Source organism: Myxine glutinosa, chromosome 1, assembly GCF_964187855.1.
Source record: "Myxine glutinosa chromosome 1, kmMyxGlut1.1, whole genome shotgun sequence".
NCBI classification, from domain to species: Eukaryota; Metazoa; Chordata; class Myxini; order Myxiniformes; family Myxinidae; genus Myxine; species Myxine glutinosa.
Window position 1 is genome coordinate 140,245,967 of NC_136261.1, and position 19,421 is coordinate 140,265,387.

General features: G+C 43.1%; 1 protein-coding gene across 10 annotated transcripts in view; it reads left to right on the plus strand.

Annotated features, from left to right (window-relative positions):
• AMBRA1 (autophagy and beclin 1 regulator 1) overlaps nucleotides 1-19,421 on the plus strand; it is a 270,081-nt gene that overhangs the window by 77,960 nt on the left and 172,700 nt on the right. For all 10 annotated transcript variants that reach the window (XM_078777592.1, XM_078777593.1, XM_068118880.2 and 7 more), the window contains 2 exons: nucleotides 10,557-10,637; nucleotides 14,194-14,291. In XM_078777592.1, the coding sequence (XP_078633718.1) occupies nucleotides 10,557-10,637; nucleotides 14,194-14,291 (179 nt within the window). The remainder of the gene's footprint in view (nucleotides 1-10,556; nucleotides 10,638-14,193; nucleotides 14,292-19,421) is intronic.

Consider the following 19,421-nt stretch of genomic DNA (forward strand, 5'->3'; position numbering starts at 1 on the left):
TTCACTGGCTGGCACTTTGGCTGTCATCACTGATTGATCCTCAAGCGCAGCATCAACCGCAACCTCATCATTGATCTGTTCATCGGTTTCCTCCACAATGGTGTCAAGAGTGCCAGAAGTATCTGGAACATCATCTCCACTCCTACTATTAAGGAAGCAGTATTTGTAGTTTTGTGTCTCCGTGTAAGACTCAGTGTATCCCAGCCGGTGGAACTTGTTGAGCATCCATTTTGACCCAAATCTATGATCAAGTTGTATGGCAAGCCCCATTTGGTGTGGCAATACTCCAGACCGAGGTCGACAGGCCTTAATAAAATTCTGCCCCCAAACGGCAACTCTTTCGTCTGTCTTGACAATCGGTCTCAAGAACATCTGAAGGCTTGCAGGAACAAGTGTCAGCTGACTATCGATGTCAGTCATACTGTGTGTGGTGGGGTATGACTTTGGACCTAAATCAATCAAGGCAATATCATTGGATATGAACTTGAGTGCCGTCTTTATGATCTGAGTCTTCTCATCTCCATGGTCAAGATTAGCATGATGCCCTCACAGAATATTGTCGGTGCCATCTTTGAGACAGAGTACATCTGCCCTTCTTTCCTGTGTTGTGAAATACAAGGTGTCTTCGTATTTCTCTAGAAGTTTTATCTTTAGCCAATGCTTTGAATAAGAAAGGCTCTTCTCTGGTGACTGATCAAACTCCTGCAGCTTTTCATGGACTTGGTCCATGTTCATTACCCCATGCTCTAATTCTGAGTCTAACCATTCGCAGAATTCAATAAAAACTGCCTCTCGCTCCTCATCAATACTCCTCTGTCCTCTCTTCCTTTTTCCTTCCTCATCAGTCTTGGACAAACTGTCACCTCTCGCAAACATAAGTTTGCATCGCAAATGGTACAGTGTTTCTTCTGCTACCAAGTCATTGATCCCTTCCAGGCGTCCAGTGACTTCAGTGCCCCAGTCATCCCCGCGACTCCGTGCTGTCTTCAGCAAGCTTGCCTTCAGTGTATCTGCAGTCAAATTATCTGGCACTCTGTATTTCTTTCTAGCTTGTGCTGGATTATTTTTGTAGAGCTGGGCTGGTTGGTTGCAAAGAATGCATACATCCTTATACAGGAGGTCAACTGACTGTGATCTTCTAGAACTGCAGCCAGTTGATGAACTGAACTCACAAGTAGTGCGTCTTCTCTTCAACTTTGATGACTCTTTCTCTGCCTTTGATGCTTGAGCTGACTTCTTGGTGGTTGCAACAAAGTTGTTGTACAGATCATTTTTACACTTCTGGTGGTACCTCAGTTTTCCTTCCTTTTGAGCCTCCTTCATACGTTCCACAACAGTAACATTTTCGACAGTTTCTGCTTGTTTCAATAAAGTTGAGTATCCCTTTGGAGTTGCCTGTATGAGCCTTTCAGCTGGTGTATCCGAGCGTGCACAGATGAAGCAATTGAGCACAGGTGGAGTAACGTCTTCATCCATATTGCTAGACTCCATGTCCTGCAAAGTAGAAAATGAGATATATTTAGAAATTATTTTTCCACAAAGGAGTGTCTGTGGTGAAATATAAATGTTAACAATCAACTCAGAATCATGAAAAACCCTTATTTGACCCCTCATAAGTTACTTAAGGGCCGATTTAAAAAAATAAAAATTCTCGAAAATAATTTTTCGGTACCCGAATTCAACAGCTTTTTTTCTGGGTTTCCCACGGGAGTTGACCTTCAACATTTTAACACATGTTATTACACACCTTTACAAACATATTGGTGAAGAAATTTTTTGGTAACAATTTAGTTAACAGATTTTCATATGTTTCCCTTACTACTTTGAGAAATCATTTCGTTCTATAAACGGAAACTTTCATCGGATTCTCTTCCCGTTTTTTTTCAACCGAGTCTAACACTATGTTAGCGACTGTTAAAAATGAAATTATATATCGAATTAGAATTGAAATAAACCTGTGTGAGAGAGAAAGACAGCATGGGCCTAACTAAACAGGCCTCAAAGCCATTCGAGGTAATAAAATGGTGGATATTTGTTTGCATGAAGCCTCTCCAAGATTGGGTGGAGCTACTCTGCAAACGGACTAAGCCACACCCCCGGACAGACGGACAGAATCACCTTCACCTATTATAATATAGATTAATATAACCATAATATAACTTTATTAATATAATGAAAACAGATCACACAAAAATGTGAAACAATGCGATCTCATGTTAAAAAAAACAATAAAAAAAAACAACTACAGTGTTTCTTCTGTCTACTGGAAGTTCCACCTTTTCTATAAAAAGGAAAGCTGTCTACTGTATCGTCTTGTCTTGCAAAAGCAGCTTGTACAGCGCGCTCCCATAAATTATCTTCAAAAGCCATGTTTCAATTTTCCCAAACACCCAGTTTTCATTAAAGCACTCCTTTAGAGTTCCGTTAGTGTGCATGCAAAGTGTGGGGCCTCTAGTTTTCATGGTTTTGGAGTCATTTAGAAGACACACTGACTGACACACACACACACACACACACACACGCATGCACGCACGCACACACACACACACTGACATTTATTATTTTAGATAAAACCAAATATTGTAAGAAGTCTCCATAATCTGTGAATGGGAGGGGTGGGGGTTCATCCCTCCACCAACCCTCCCACCCCCATCCGCTTGGTCACCTCGCTCCATCTCTCGGTATTAGCCATCGTCATGTTTTTTTTTACATTCACCTAATCACATCCCCGCCTCTTTGTCGATGAGCCATTGATTTTGCAATATTTATGATGCTCACCATTATTTTCCTCAAAAAAATGTCAAACGGTAGGACCACAGAATCCCCCTCTCACCATTGGAGCAAATATGGGCTTTAAACCTATTTGGCCGTGAGCTCCGAGCATAGATTTCACATTTTGGTACCATCTTGAAGAGCGCAAAATAATGATTTTTTTTTAGCCGCGTCGCAGACGCTGCTCATAGAGTGCCCTCTGCTGTTGTTGTTCTTGTTCTTCTTGTTCTTCTTGCAGAGAAGACAAAACCTCAAAGCTCCACCCATTCTGGGAACCATAGCTCCACCCATTCTGGGAGAGCCTTCATATAAACAAATATCCACCATTTTATTAACTCGCATAGCTTTGAGGCCTGTTTTGTAGGCCTGTGGTGTCTTGCTCTCTCTCTCCCAGTTTTATTTCAAATCAAATTCGATATATCATTTCATTTTTCACTGTCGCTAACATAGTTTTAGACTCGGTTGAAAAAAAACGGGAAGAAAATCCGATGAAAGTTGCCCTTTATAGAACGAAATGAATTCTCAAAGGCCTGTAACTTCAAGTCCATTGAGATATATTTTTTTTACATTGCGGCATGGTCAGTCATACACCGCCCAAAATAAGAGACGGGAAAATGCCGAGATATATATATTTTGTTTAAATCGCGGCATGGTCAGTCATACACCGCCCAGAATAACAGACGGGAAAATGCCGCGATATATTAAAAATTCGTCCATTTGATGACAATCGTCACGATGAAATATTTAATTTATACGTCGTCACAATAATGTGGAGAGAGGAGCATAGCTTCGTTCACGTGTCGCCACACACGGGAAATTGCCGAGATATATATTTTTTAAATCGCGGCATGGTCAGTCATACACCGCCTGAAATAACAGACGGGAAAATGCCGAGATATATTAAAAATTCGTCGCCACACACGGGAAATTGCCGAGATATATTTTCACTTTGCACAAAGATAACATCAAGCAATCGAATCAATAGGAATGTCCTGTGCCTATAACATCGACGTTATAGGCACAGCTGCATCTAGGCATTGTGTAACATCGACGCGGCTTTTGTTTTAATTAAAACTTTTTGTACTTGTTTTTAATCACATGACATCTCTAGGTGACAAAAAACTATGCTGGCCATGTCAGGGTGGCATCTTTATGACAAGAAAATGGGCGAAATCCAAGATGGCGTCTAACAAGGTGTGAAATTCCAGGAAATTGCTGTTGATTGAACTGCAAGTCACAGTTTGTCCAATTCATTTAAAATTTGGCACAGTTGTTGAGCTGAAGTAGTGGAACGCCTCCTGTGTTCTCTGTTTGGGTTACATGACGCAGTTAAAGATAGTTGCCAAAAAGTGATAAACTTTCGAGAAAATTAAGCAAATCTGTTTGGACCGTTTTTGCATGTTTGGGTTTTATTGTGGGTCGTTCGTGTGCAGCCACCCAGCTGCTGGTTGCATCACTTTTCTGTGTGTATGTTTGCCGCTGATGCTGATGTGCCTCACTATAACCAGTTATCTGGTACTCGTTTTACCAACCTCCAAATGATGACAGGCTGAGTCAACCCCACCTGGTGTTAATTCAACAGGATTCAAACTCAGGACCTTAGGATCCCAAGCCCGCCACCCTAACCATTAGGCCAACACCAGGTATTGGGTTTTATAACCAGAACGGCCAAAGTGTGATCGGCTGGCGTACCTCATGAAGCTGCAATCATGCAAGACAGTAAAACACAAAAGTGTAACAACATTTCAAGTTCAATTACTTTTCTCTCTCATTGTTAAGCCCCTGTCACACCTTGACGATTTAGCCAGCGTATGCCGATGTATCAAAATTGAGTGCTGGTGTGAGTCATACGCTGGCATACGCCGACAAATTTTGTGCATGCACAAAATTTGTCCACGATCTCGGCGTACTACGACGTATGCCAGCGTGCTCTTAACGTAGCCAAATGTTTCATACGTCGGCATACGCTGGCTAAAACGTCAAGGTGTGACAGCGGCTTAAGTTGTATTGTGAGACTATTGCAAAACATTCAAGACAAAACTGAAATATTTAATTGACATTGTGGAATAGGAGAAGAGAGTAGTAGATTGATAGAGAATATGACATAATCTGTGAAGTACATTAAACTTCACAAACCTTTAAATGAACAGGTGGAGATAATACTGTTTCTGCAGACTGATTTAACTAGGATGAATGTTCTTGTCAACAAATCGAGAGTTGCAGATACAGTCCAATGTGGGTCTTCACAATACGGATTCATTTATACATGTGGGAATAAATGTGTCGCTTATGTCCCGAATGCGCATACAACTTGATTATACGCTGGTTTGAATTCGGCGCTGTGACCACGTCCTATGCAGAGGCGATGTCTCCCGCTATCTTCTGCCACCCACGCTGTTTTCAGTCTGCAGAGCACCACAGTAGAAATTCCACACAATTTAAAATGTGGCTTCAAGTCTTTTTTCTTTAAGTCCTCAACCCCTTCTCCCCCCCACCCCCCCCATCCCCTTCCCATCCTTAAGTTTTCAAGACCCCTCTCCACCCAAAGTCCTCAAACCCCCTCTCCAAGATCTCTGTCCTCTCACCCCAACTCTATCCTCTACTCCCCCTTTCTTCTTTAACCCATAAAGCACGGGCCACCATCGTGGCCGACATGCACAAGTCGAAAGGCCACAATTGTGGCCCTACCAAATATGGTAATTATATGGGAATGTTCTAGTGACTATTTTTATGACAAACTAGCCGAATGCACCCGGCGTTGCCCGGGTTCTTTTTGAATGAATTTACTACTATAATTCAGCTTTTACTCGCGGCCGTAGAAGATTGACAACTATAATTCAGCTCAGCTTTTAATTGCGAAATGGGCCCAGCCCGGCCGAAGCGGCCTCGACCGGCCTCGCCACGTAGCCTATAACCTTTCCGGGGCTCGTCCCAACATTTTTTGTTTTCGAGGTTTCATCCTATCTTTCACCATTCAGGAGATTAGCGCGTGCAGACAAACAAACAAACAAACAAAAACTTTCTTTTATATATATATAGAAGATAGATGATTTTAAACTGACATCAACCCAAAGAACGAATCATGACATTACTTACAATGTATAATACCCGGAGTAACTTGTGAAAGCTTGCTTCTATTTGGTGGAGAAAAGCCGATAACAAATCAAGCATTTCTGGGCTACCGGTACCAACAAGTAAATCCAGCACTTGATAGGTTAGATCCTCAACTTGCCGCCCCTACTTTCCGCCCCTACCTCCCCCTCCTCCTTCCCCCCCAAAAAACGCTCAGTCCGAAAACCTCCTCCCAACCCCAGGTCCTCACCCCCCCCCCCCCCCCTCCCCTTTCCCAACTTTGTCGTTCACTCCCTTTCTTTTTCAAGTCCTCCATACCCCCTCCCAAACCCCAGGTCCACAGCTCCCCCTTTCTTCTTCAAGTCCTCAACCGCCCCTCCCTTCCCAACCCCAAGTATGCATAAGAAATAGTCACTAACTTTTGGTTTATTGATGAAGTGAATCGAAGAAAAGGAAATTATACGTTGGACGGAATTGGCGGACTAGCATGCGTTTTTTTTTTAAACTTCCGGTAAGTATGCGAATCAGCGACTCTGAGCCTTTTCACTGCCAGTGAACCTTTGTGCTTCTATTCACGCAAGGCATTGTCACCATGTGAGTGCGTGCTTTTGTATGCCTCACATGTGCATTAAAATAAAGTGTAAGCATTAGTAAGGAGTCCTGGTTACGTTTGGAAGGGAATTCATTCTCAATGGAGTGTGGAGTACTTATAACGTTTTTCAGGAATATCCTTTGACAGCATAATAGTCACTAGCTGTTAAGACTACTATGGCTTCTCGGTGAAGTAAATTGACGAAAAGATAAATTATAGATTGGACATAATTGACTGAATAGTTTGCTGTTATATTATGTTTTACTTTGGTCGGTGTGCGAACCAACGATTCTGAGCCTATACACTGCCAGTGTGTGCAACAAAAATGCACATAACACAAAATTGCATGCATATCAATATTTGTAGACCTCTTCATGCACTGTTTGGACTCAAGAGCTCTTAAATGAGACATCATTCAGCATTATATGGGTTGTGGTTTATTGTCCTCTGCCTCTCTGACAAGGTTAGAGACATGGGATATTAAAGTGAGCTTTGACAGAACCACGATCATCTGTCCATGTACTTTTTGTGTATGCGATATTTCAAAAACCTTAAAGCATTTAACTTTCATATTGCAGATGTCTATTTCTCATGGCATTAGCTCAACCTGATTTCGATCACAACAGTGAGTGATTGCCTGAATTATGTTGGCATGGCAACCATCTCAGTAAGTTGGCTTTTTGTGGAAGTCGATATAGTCGAGGCTTGTGGAAGAGCTGGTACTAGTACACTGAATGGATCAGGATGCAACAGGACAAAAGGAACAGCAGAGAGAGGGGGGAAATACCAACAGCAGAGCCGAAGGCCAAGACAGGGAGGCGGGCAAACAATGGGTGTGGGGAGAAATGGTGGCAGGAGAGTATGCATTGGGTGAACAAGATGGATAGAGAAGGCAACTCTCAGGAGGGAAAATTGGAATTTGAAAGGAGGAGGGATTGGGGTGGGGGTTCATGACGGTAGAAAATATCATGGTTTTGGATTGGGGACAATCTGAGATGGTGGTGAACAGCTGACTTGAAGACCTGGAAGGAAGGATGACATTGAAGAGGATGTGAAAGTTGGTTCCACAGGTGGGGAAAAAGAGGAACAAATGATCGGAGGTGGGCAGTGGAAACCAACAACATGTCTGCAATTGCGAAGTGATCGGGCAATACACTTAGCTTCATTACGGGAGATTCTAATAATCTTAAAGGCCTTGGTTTCCATGGCGTACAGCTGTGCAAGATGCTCGGCGGGGAAACAATCACAAAGGGGTGAGCAGTACTCCATCAAGCTGCGGATGAAGACCTTGTAGGAGGATCGGAGTTCACATGTTCCAAGGACGCACTTTGTACGACAGTGGATGCCCAGTTGGCAGCTGGCTTTGGAGGCCAACTTTGACCCCTTTCAGATACAATCATGCAACTTTCATTCATAGGCCCAAGCAGGTAACCAAGTTGCACCTGACTGTTTTAAGGGAATTAGTATCCAATAGAGTGTGCAGCATATTTTGGGAGTTTTAGAGGAATGTCCTTTGACAGCATAATGTCAGGGACCCGTGGAAATTCTGTGTAATGTAAAATGTGACCGAGTCCTGAACTCCTTTCTTCTTCGAGTCCGCGTGTAAACGGACTGCCCTTCCATGTAAAGGGTATGTAAACCCTCCAGCCCTTCCCCCCGCCCCTTCTAACTCCAAATATGCATCCCACCCCTTTCCCAACCCCAAGGCCGCATCCCTTCCAAGTCCAAGTTCACATCCCTCCCCCTCGCAACTCTGCATCCCTCCCCCTCGCAACTCTGCATCCCTCCCCCTCGCAACTCTGCATCCCTCCCCCTCGCAACTCTGCATCCCTCCCCCTCGCAGCCCTGCATCTCTCCCCCTCCCAACTCCAACTCCGCATCTCTCCCTCCTCCCAACTCCACATCCTTCTTCCCTCCCAACTCCACATCCCTCCTCCCTCCCAACTCTGCATTCCTCCCTCCTCCCAACTCTGCATTCCTCCCCCCTTCCAACTCTGCATCCCTCCCCACTCCCAACTCTGCATCCCTCCCCACTCCCAACTCTGCATCCCTCCCCTCTGTCAACTCCGCATCCCTCCCCTCTGTCAACTCAGCATCCCTTCCCCTACCAACTCCACATCCCTCCCCATGCCATTTGGATCCCTCCGCATCCCTCCCCATGCCACAATGTAATTGTTTTGACTTTCCTAATGTAGATTCGCCTTGCAAATATTTTGTCGTGCTTTTAATGCATTGTAATTGTCGGTTGAAAATTTGCCTCTAATTCCCCTTAAGTTGAGTGTTTTGTTGTTTTCCACTAGCATGTTGCAAAGCCTCAGTCAATTTGCTGTTGATGCTGGCAATATTTTGCAGGATTGCATTTTAAAATACCTGACCGGTAGATACTGCCACTTCATAACATTGGCACCTGTATTTTTAGACTTCCCTTTGGAAGAATTAGGGTTTCCCCATAATCATGCTTTGTGTTGTGCTCTGCACCGATGATTGATGTAATGGCTGGGAGCTACTTGTGGAAAGTGATGAGTGTATTGTGTAAGCAATGACGAGGAAAATGAGGCAGTCTGTGGAATGGAAACTGCTGTGCTTTCGGGTGAGAAGCTGACAAATGTTCATCTGTTGGAACATTACGGGAATGCATGGCCACATTTAATGACTGGTGCCAGTCCATCAGTTATAGTAATTTAAGCACACCTTGAATAGTCCTCACAGTTAATGAGTATCTCGTCCATTATCTGCATGCAACATTCTCATCCATCTTTTCCTTTTCCCTCATTTTGACATTAATCATGCAAATTTGATAACTTGTTATTGGGCCCATCTACTCGTTGCACTTGTGATATGATTGGGAGCAAATTATACTTGTTTCGTTCGTGAAGTTAGGTGTTGAAAACGTTTTTTGGAGAAATATACTCGAGCATTGCCACAAGCTCAAATACTTTTTTTTATTGTTTTTTGAACGGTAAATGCAGCAAAGTGCATCTCTTTTAGGGGAGGTCGTTTTGACAAATATGTCTTCTGACTACTTCAGACTCCTCATTAGAAACCTTGACTTTGTTGTCATCTGCAAACTCTATGCCAGGAAAGTACAACGTGATTTGGCGTACCATTTTTGATTATCATTCAGTGCCAAATTTGGAGTTTACAGTGGATCATTCAACTTATTTTAGCCACTTGATTTGGATGGCATATTGTACAGCACAGGCCTTTTGCATACTTTTTGTATTGCCATGAAGGAGAGGTCAGAGGTCTCCCTTGGTCAGCATTTGTCATCGCTTCTTGAATGATAGTCAGTAGTTATTGTAATAGTTTTGGGATTACAGTCGATCTGTAGCACACTTCTTGACATTCCAAAACAAAACATAATTTTGTCATGATATTACAGGCCAACGGTTGAGCGCACCACTAATGGAGGCTGGAAACCCATGTCCTCCTTGGCGTGAAGAGGCTCTGCTATCAGGATTACAGTGAATCAATGTTTCAGATGCAAGTTATTAGAAAACGTACAAACCACCACTGCGTTTCGTGAATTATCATTGGAGACGTGCTCGGGACTTGACAAGCCCGTGACGTGATTCAACAAATTAGTGGTGATCCTGAGTGCTGTTTTTGGGAACCCATCTTTCAAACACTTTCAACATATCCAATTCATATTGAATGATAGTTACAGCACAGACATGAGAAGTGTAAACTACGGCCTCAGCCTCATCAGCTTTCATTCAGCTATTTTGCACTCAACACCTCATCAGGGGTGATTGCTTCCTCATTAGTGGCATTTGGGAGCCATCCAAATTGGAGATCACCTTTGAGGACGATCAGCCGTGCTTGAATTGGCTGATTCATTTGGCTATTGGGGAAGGTTGAGAGGCACTATCACCATATACTTGCCACCACACATTGCTGGATTGTTTCTTTTTTTTTTCAGTTGGTGACATCTTCACTCAAAAATATAATTGCCGAACAATGCTCGATTTTGCTGAAATATTAATGGGCTGATGAGGTGGGATTGAAATTTTCTGAAACAGTAGAGAGGAAAAATAAAATGAAGGCATTCATACCAAATGATAATTAATCATAGATCATGTATGTTTCATTCAAAGCAAACTATTCTTTGTTTATACAGGGATGTGGGAGAAAGAACCCGTCCCAGGATAGCTCCTCGTTCTCGTCTCCCATCAGCTGCACTTGGAAGGTTTACTCCGAGGTAAGAAATTGTAAATTTATGACGTCATCAGTTATGTGGTCTGGCAGCCATTTGTAAGTACATGTCCGCATTTTAAAAATTAATTTTCTCAGCATCCATTCGGTTTGACAGACACAAATTTTCATCATAGTATGTGCCTACTCATGTAGAAATTTAATGATGATTATGATGTCGTAGGTCACGTGGTACGGGAGCCATGTTGAGAAAAAAAGTGGACCTCTACATCTCTGAATCCGCTCCATAGAAAAATTTGAAACGTGGCTCATTGTAAAGAAGTCCACATGAGGAAATAAGCGATGGTCACGCTTATTAGCACCTTCATTAGAATTTTTAGAATGCTTTATAATTTTTTGTGATAATTATGACGTCACCATCTTGAAAAGCCGAAACACTTTGGACCTCTATATCTCCAAAACTGCTCCATGGAAACAATTGAAACATAGCTCATTGTAAAGAACTCTGCATGGGGCATAATTGTTGTTAACAATGGCATCATTGGTGCCTTCACTATGACGTCATTATTATTAGACAAATACAACACATAGTCTGATCAGTTTGAAATTTCTTGAGCATGATCTACGCAACAATTATTTTGGAGAATGTAAATTTATGAAGTCATCAAGTCACATGGTCTGGCAGCCATAATGGGTCAAAGAAAAAAAAAAACCTTGAAAAACAAGAGTTGGCTCGCACCAAGTTGATTGCGTAGGTTAAGTTATTCTATGAGTACCATCTAGTTTGTGGAAAGTATTTGCAGCATAAACATTGTTTTTTCAGTAACGCAACTGTTTAAGACAATGAGATAAGGGTATGTATCTGAATATGAAATGAATGATCGTTTTAAGGCCATTTTTCCCCGCTAGAGCGGGGGTTAGCCTTGCGGGCCCCATGACAATCATGGTTCCCTGTTTGACGCAATGTTTTTTATGGCCGGATGCCCTTCCTGAAGCCAATCCTTGGTCACGCTCTTACGATGCGCAGGGATACAGTGTGCCTATTCTGAATCGGGGTATACACCGTGATCATTCATCCCAGCAAGCTGGTACTCAATTTGCCGACCTCAGAAGGATGACAGGCTGAGTCAACCCCCCTGGCGTTAATTCAGCCATCGACCGGGATTCGAACCCAGGATCCTAGGATCCCAAGCCGGCACCCTAACCGCTAAGCCAATGCCAACGCTATGTATGAATTATAATATCGATCTTAGGGGGGAGAGGAGGAATCAAGCTTTTGTGCTTTTGTGCCCAGCATCCATTTACAATTTTGGTAATTTTGAAATAATGATTTCCATTTTAAACTGTTTTCATTTTTAATTATTTTTCAATTTTGAAAACAAAATATTTTAAACTGACCTCCATTTAAAATGAATTTTTGAATAAATTTTCAGAAAAAGATCTCCTTCCACCATGGCATTGTTTTAGTGATAGAGCATGACAAGATTGAGTCTTCTTTTTGCTTTATTCAAACTATCATATAGGACCCATCACTTAGCTGACGGGAATACCAATCTTTGCTGCAATGGCTAATTTATGGGGCAAGAACAAAAACTGGCTGGATTCCTGGCAGATCCCGCCCTCCGTGCCGGGATAACCAGCATCACAAGTTGGCATTTGCACTTACAATACATGTGCCCACACACAAACCTTTCTTCCTTTTTTGTCTCACAAACCTTCCTGGGAGTTCCCTGAATCCACCGTTATTGGTTTCATTGAAATCCGTTTATCTGTTCTCACGTTATAGCATGACAGACAGACAGACAGACATGGCTCCTTTTATAATATAGATTTCATTGCAAATATTTACTCTTTTATGACTGGCTGTGGCTATACGCAGGCACGAGTAAATAGGTGTGCCTTCAATAATGCAATTTTCGAAATAATCGTTTACAAATTGATGGAGGGATGTGGTAATTATTGAAGATCTGATTTATTGCCTCCAGAATATTTGGTTATAGTTTTTTTTTTTTTTTTTTAATTGATGCTGGAGACCAACCACCACCTTTTCTGGGTTTCATTTTTTTTGAATTTTTTTTCGCTAGCTTAACTTGTCTTATTCATAACCTCATTTGCTATCAATGGTCCCTCTGGTCTCTTGGTTCAGAATGTGGGGGGTTGGGGAGGAGGGGGCGGGAGGGAGTAGGGAGGTGAGTCGGAATTTTAACATTTTAGCCTTCATGATAAATATATCACCACTTACCAGCTGATTATTTAGCTTGTAATGCTGTTATTTCATATGCAGCATGTGGCTGCTTCGGTGCATCATTTTTCTAGCTGGGTCACTGATGGCAATGCCCCCCCCCCCCCCCCCCCCCCGTTACCAGTAAGTTGGTACTCATTTTGCCTACCTCGGAGGATTACAGGTTGAGTCAACCCACGTTGTGTTTATTCAATGGCACGACAGGGGCCCCAAACTCAAGACAAACTCAAGACCCTAAGATCTTAAGCCAGCCACCTTAACCACGAAGCCAACAACAGGCTTTTGTTAGTAATGAAGTAATTGCTTTTTTTGTTCACCTTCTAAACATTCCCAATGGACATTTGTAAATGAGCATCTCCATTTCATGCTCATGGGTTTATTTATTTTCTCGAAATGCTTGTGCAATATATTTAATGGATGTCTGATATTCTTTTTCTTCAGATTATTATTTTAAGGAACATTGAGTACGCCGATTTGCAGCAGCCGTTCAATATAATTTATATTCTGACTGATTCTTCTGCACTTGGCCACATTGCTTCCATTGTAGACAGTAATAGACAGTAAAGTAGTTGTACGTAAAGACAGTAAAGTTGTACGACAGTTTAAAATTTGTCCAATGGGTTTGTGCACATTCTATTCCTTTCAAAAAGTTCCTTCCTGCAATATAGCTTTATAAAGGTTTGGTTATTTTAAAAGAGTGCATTGGGATGATTAAAAGTTAAAAGAGTGCATTTGAAGGTGCATTGCATGGTCAATGGATTACCAAACTTGCTTGTATAAAGTATCACTGGAATTGGGTATGTTTTATTGTGTCATCTGTTTTTGTCTATCTAAATATGCATCCATCACGAAGTGTTGGATCCCTGGTGTTGGGCTAGCGGCTAGGGTGCCGGCTTAGGATCCAAGGATCCTGGGTTCGAATCCCGGTCAATCGCTGAATTAACGCCAGGGGGGTTGACTCAGCCTGTCATCCTTCCGAGGTCGGCAAATTGAGTACCAGTTCACTGGTAATTCCCTGCTTGTCGTTAAAGGCGGCAAAAAGGGTTGGCGTCAGGAAGGGCATCCGGCCGTAAAACATTGCTTCAAAAAGGGGACCGAAAAACAACAACAACCACAGTTCCCGAAAAAGGCCAACCCCCGCTTGCGGGGAAAAATGGCCTCTAAAGGTGTTTTTTTTTTGTTTTGTTTTTTAAATATACATCCATCCATCCCGGTATGTTTAACTCAGCATTGTTGAGTACATTGTGAATGCCGCAATGTCTTGTCCCGTCCTTTAGAGATGATCTCAATTCTTTCCATTTTTATTTTCTCATGTTGATGTTCTCTTTATCTATTGACTCCTTTTATCTTCTGCTCTTAGACGTTTCTTACTGCCTGATTACTTTCCCTATCCCGGGATTTTTCATGAACGAGGACAGCCGGGGCTTCCGACACATTCCTCAGTGAGAGTATTTACAGGTATGTGTGAGAAGTAATCTATCCTCTCAGTTTCTCTCTGTAGGACTTTTCGCTGAAGTCTGTTCTTGAATAAGAATATTGCAGTAATTGCAGTTGCGTTGTTTTATGATCATAAAATGCTTGCGTGTGGGGGGAAGGGTTAAGTTCCTGAAGAGCTCCCAAACCCCCACCCCCACCCACCCCTCTTCTTTTTGTAAAACACTGAGAATTTTGGTAGAGATTTACATCAATCACATTTAAGACCTTAATGAATGGAAACATTCGTACTTACTGGATGCATGAATATAATGGGCAACTAGAAAGCATCTCAAATGCAAAGCCTATCCACGTCAGCATTGTACTCAAACTAAACTTGATTTCAACAACAGTTAAAAAATTGTACATTTTATTCATTTGTTGTGTCTTTATTCTCATAATAAAAGTTTGTTTAAGATTTTATGACAAAAGCTCAAGTGGTAAAAATAAGAACAGAGACACACACACACACACACACACAGGTACACACACACACACACACACAGGTACACACACACACACACACAGGTACACACACACACACACACACACACACACACACACACACACACACACACACACACACTTTGCAGAACCTTGTCTCCTGCACTAATAAGAGGGAATTAAATATGGTTGTAGTAAATTGGTTTGGAATTTAAGTTCTTTCATTAAATGTACACCAAAACAAAAGTTCAATGGGTGGTCAGAAGTTTTCCCTCTCCTTCCTCCTCTCCTCCCCCACCCGCCCCCCCTTCCTCCTTTTAAAAAGGTATCAGAACCAAGAACATGACTTCTGTCTGAGTGGCATCAGGAACCTCGCCCGCCCCTTGGAAAAGTGTGTGACATTGGTTGGCAACTACATAGAAAGTGACAACTCCATTTACATCTATATCCCTACCAACATGAACCAACTTTTAACCACCCATCCCAATGCTCTCTTCCTCATATGTGGTGATTTTAAATGTCACCATGCCAATTGTTGGTATTTCTTTCAATAACCACAACCCTGCAGCAAATGATTTCTGTGACTCCAAGGGCTTGACTCAATCTGTGGACCTTCCAACCCAGATTGCTGTGAATAACGAATCCTCCTTTCTGGATTTAGTAATGACCAACTTTCCTGCTAATGTCTCTTGTTCTTTCACTGCTCCAACTAGTTCATTTGATTATGTGCTTGTTGGAGTTGCTCAAAATTCTCAGAGAGGCGCCTCAGTGCCGGCGAGTCTGAATTCGTTCAGACTGACTGGAGGGACTGAAAGCTGCCATTTCACTGCAGGATTGGTCTTCTACCTCCGCTGCCCCTGATGTCAATGTGTCCTGTGGATTCTTCCACAGAAGCTGGTTCTCTCTTCGTACCATCATTACCGTTCTCTCTTCATGCACAGATTCATACCATATTGTCTAGAGTTATGATAATCATCCTCCCGCCCATTGTATTCCTGAATGCTGCCACGAGTCATTTATTTACCTTGAAGCAACTTGCATTCTCTCTGAAAGGCAAATCCTAATGAAGGCAACCTCCGATCATTCCAGAAAGCCCACAACAACTTTGTGTCATCTCTTAGGAAAGCCGGAATACAACATCTGGCCAAACACAGTGCTGAACTTTCAAACCTCCTTCCTCAAATAACTCGTCGTGCCTTAGAAGTCTTTCTCTGGAGTATATTTCTCCTCCAACCCTTCTCTCACTTCAAATGGCACCATATGTGATTCTTCTCCTGAGAAGTCCAAATACCTCAACTCTCAGGAGAGTCCCAAAACAACATCTTAACTGGCTTGATGCCATGGAAACCAAGGCTTTCAATATCATTGCAATCTCTCACGATGAAGCTGAGTCTATAGGCCAATCACTTCGCCATCACTGACAGATTGGTGGACTCTCTGTCGTCTTCCGCCTCCTTTCTGGTCTTGCAACCTCTTCCCTCTCCATGCTTTCTTCCTCCCCTCCCCCAGGTATCGGCAGGATGCACGTGGTCTACCAGCAACTCCCTCCTAGTGAAACTAACTAAATCCAGGATCACTGCACACCTCCACTCATTTGTTCCTCTTTTTTTTCCCGCATGAGGAACCACCTTCCACACTCTCCTAAATCTCATTCTTCCCCCAGGTCTTCAAGACAGCTGTTCACCGTCTCATCGCCACCATCCCCATCTAAAACCATGATCTTTTCTACACCCATTAAACCACACCCACCACACCAAAATTTTGCTTCTCTGTCCATCTTGTCCACCCATTGTGATCTTCCCTACCCCTCATCATTACCCACATCCCTTGTTTGTCCATCTCCATCTATTTTCTCCCTTCCCCTGCAAAGTCGTTTCCCCCTTCAGCTGCTGTTCCTTTTGTTTTGTTATGTACTCATCCTTTCTGTGTTCTCACTCTTCCACAAGCCTTGACTGTGTTTACAAAAAAAAGTCTGGCCAATATCAAGATTGAACTTTCAAACTTGTCTCCTTCATCAAATACCTATTTTTTATGTTGAAGGCTCCTGTCACGGACTATATAGTCCTCATCAAGGCCAGCCCTTAAATATAATAATTGCATAAAGAGAAATATACAAAAGGGAATGTAAAGGTGAGGAGTGAAAATGAGTAATAAAAGTGTATGATGAAAAGTGTATGATGTTTGTTTGCAAGAAAGAGAAATTAAAGCTAGCCCGGTAGCGATAGTTTGAGTCAGACAGAAAGTGAGACCAGCAATCCTGACACGGTGAGTGTAAGATGGTTCCGGGCACCACTTTAACGCTTCTAAGTCCGAACGGTAGTACTACCCTGAGTGGTTGCTGTTTACAACTTACTACCTAAAAAAACTGGTCCAACCAGATGAGTGTTTTTTTGGAGACACCATCTCCTTACTGGATGGCTGCTGGCTCGCTAAGGGAGCCCATCCACCCTTTAACAGGTATTGTTTTCAGTCCTGCAGGGTGTCACAGTCACCCTCCCCACTGGCAAGCCAGTGAGGGTCGTCGGTTTAGTCGCCACAATTGACCGACCATGCGGCAGGTAGCACTGGGTTACCATGTTACCAGTGGCTGTAAAGAGACCAACCTGACTCTAAATTCATCCTCTGAGAAGTATGTCTGAGAATCTGAGTGGAGCATTGTCAAGTCCATCTCTGGAGTATGTCACGACCACTTGGTCTTTTTTGTGTTTCTCACCCGTGAAGAAGTTTAGAGAAGAAGAAGTTTCTGATAATGTTCATTTCTAATTCTGCAACTCGCCTGGATGGCATCAGTGCATGTGTCTTTAAAACTTGCTCTGCCATTCTTACACATTCTCTTTCTGCTCTGTTCAGCCTATCATATGGTCTCAGTCATCTTTCATCTGCATGGAAGTCAACCAACATCAGTGCTTTCCAAAAACATGGTGCCAAAACAGATCCTCTTCACTACATACCATCCAATCATCAGCAAGGTCATAGAATCTATCATCACAGTTGACATAAAATCCCTTATTTTAGCCAGTGGCCGAATCTTTGACCATAAGTTTAAATTTAGACTGGGTCATTCTACCATGGACATGCTGCTTCTGCTCTCCAAACAATAAATCCAGGCCTTCAATCTCAGCCATGAGATCATGGTCCTCTCTCTAGACAGATCTCGACCATTTGATATAATTTGGCACCCCGCTTTGCTCTTCAAATTGTCTGTCCATGGCATTCATGACCAGCTCCTGTCATGATTTACCAACTTCCTCCACTCTCATATTCAATTTGTGACTCTCAACAGGATCGTGTCATCTCCTCTCTCTCTCTCTCTCTCTCTCTCTCTCTGGCAAGGCTCGAGTGCCCTAAGGCAGTCTATTTGGCTAAGTACTATGCCGAATCTTCATCAATGATCTTTCTGACTCTGGAAAGTCCTCCATATCGCTTTGCTGATGACTGCCCCCTCCCCTTTCTCTCATTCTCACAGTGTTCTTTCTTCCACCAAACCTCACTATATTTTGTCCCTATATCCTGTTGGTCCATATATCACCCTCCCCCAAATCAGCTATATTTTCCTCTTTACACTGTTCTTTTTAGATTAATAAACAGGATTAAATAATTAAATTGATATTTGTGGGAAAATTACATGCCCAGACCAGGAATCGAACCCAGGTCCCCTGGAAAATTGTACCAGTGCTCTGCCATCTGAGCTATCTGGGCGACCTGAGCATGCAATTTTTCCACATATGATTGCCACTTTCTTTCCATCAATGCTTCCGGGGCACTCGCTGCTGCTGCTTCTTCCTATGGTTATAGGAGCACCAACAGCCTGAACACGAGAGGGTCTCCCTCCGATGGGGGGACAAATCCATGTTCTATATTATTGTCGCGTGACTCCCCCTCAGCTAAGACCGGGGAAATCACGAATAGCCAAAGCGAGCTTTAACTCCGAGGCGACGATCAAATACGGACTTCACTCTATATGCGCGGGAGGAAGAAAGAAAAGAAGAAGAAGCAGGAATTTACCTGACGGTCCGTACACAGTCTTCAACCCTGCAAATAATTAAACTCACACAAAACGGAATTAAAGTTGTTTGGGAAAATAATACAAGGGTTTATTTAATAAATATCGGGACAGGAAAAGAACGCGCCGGTAATTAAATATGACCTAAATTGGGATCCCACACACCTCACTTCAAATACAAGCACAGGGGAAGAGTTAATCAAAGAAACCGTTGTGTTCTGTGGTGCGGCTTATCTCCGTCTAGCTGAGGTGTGTCAGGGTTCGTCAGGTCTGAGCACGTCGTCCAGGCCCCAAGCGTGCAGTCCAGACACGGGAATTAGGCCTCGGTGCGCCCTCGTTCGCGCTCCACCAGGCCCACGTATGCTGCCGCGGCAGGCCTCGCCTGCACGGTCGTCGCTCGCACGCGTGGTCCCGTACGTGAACAACCGGGGAGGATGATCGTCGGCGCTCCACCGTCTCTCCACCGTTCGTCCGAAAGCAGGCAATTTTCGGATCACAAGGGAAGTTCAGGGCAGGCAGGAGGTCCAATAACGATAAGGCAAGAAGGGCAGAGAGGCAGAGGCGAAGCGAGCAAATGTCGCTCTTTCACTTTTATCAGACCCTCCTCATGTCACCGGTGCTTCTCCTCCAATCAGCGCGTCACTTCTTGCTCACCCATCGCGCCCTCC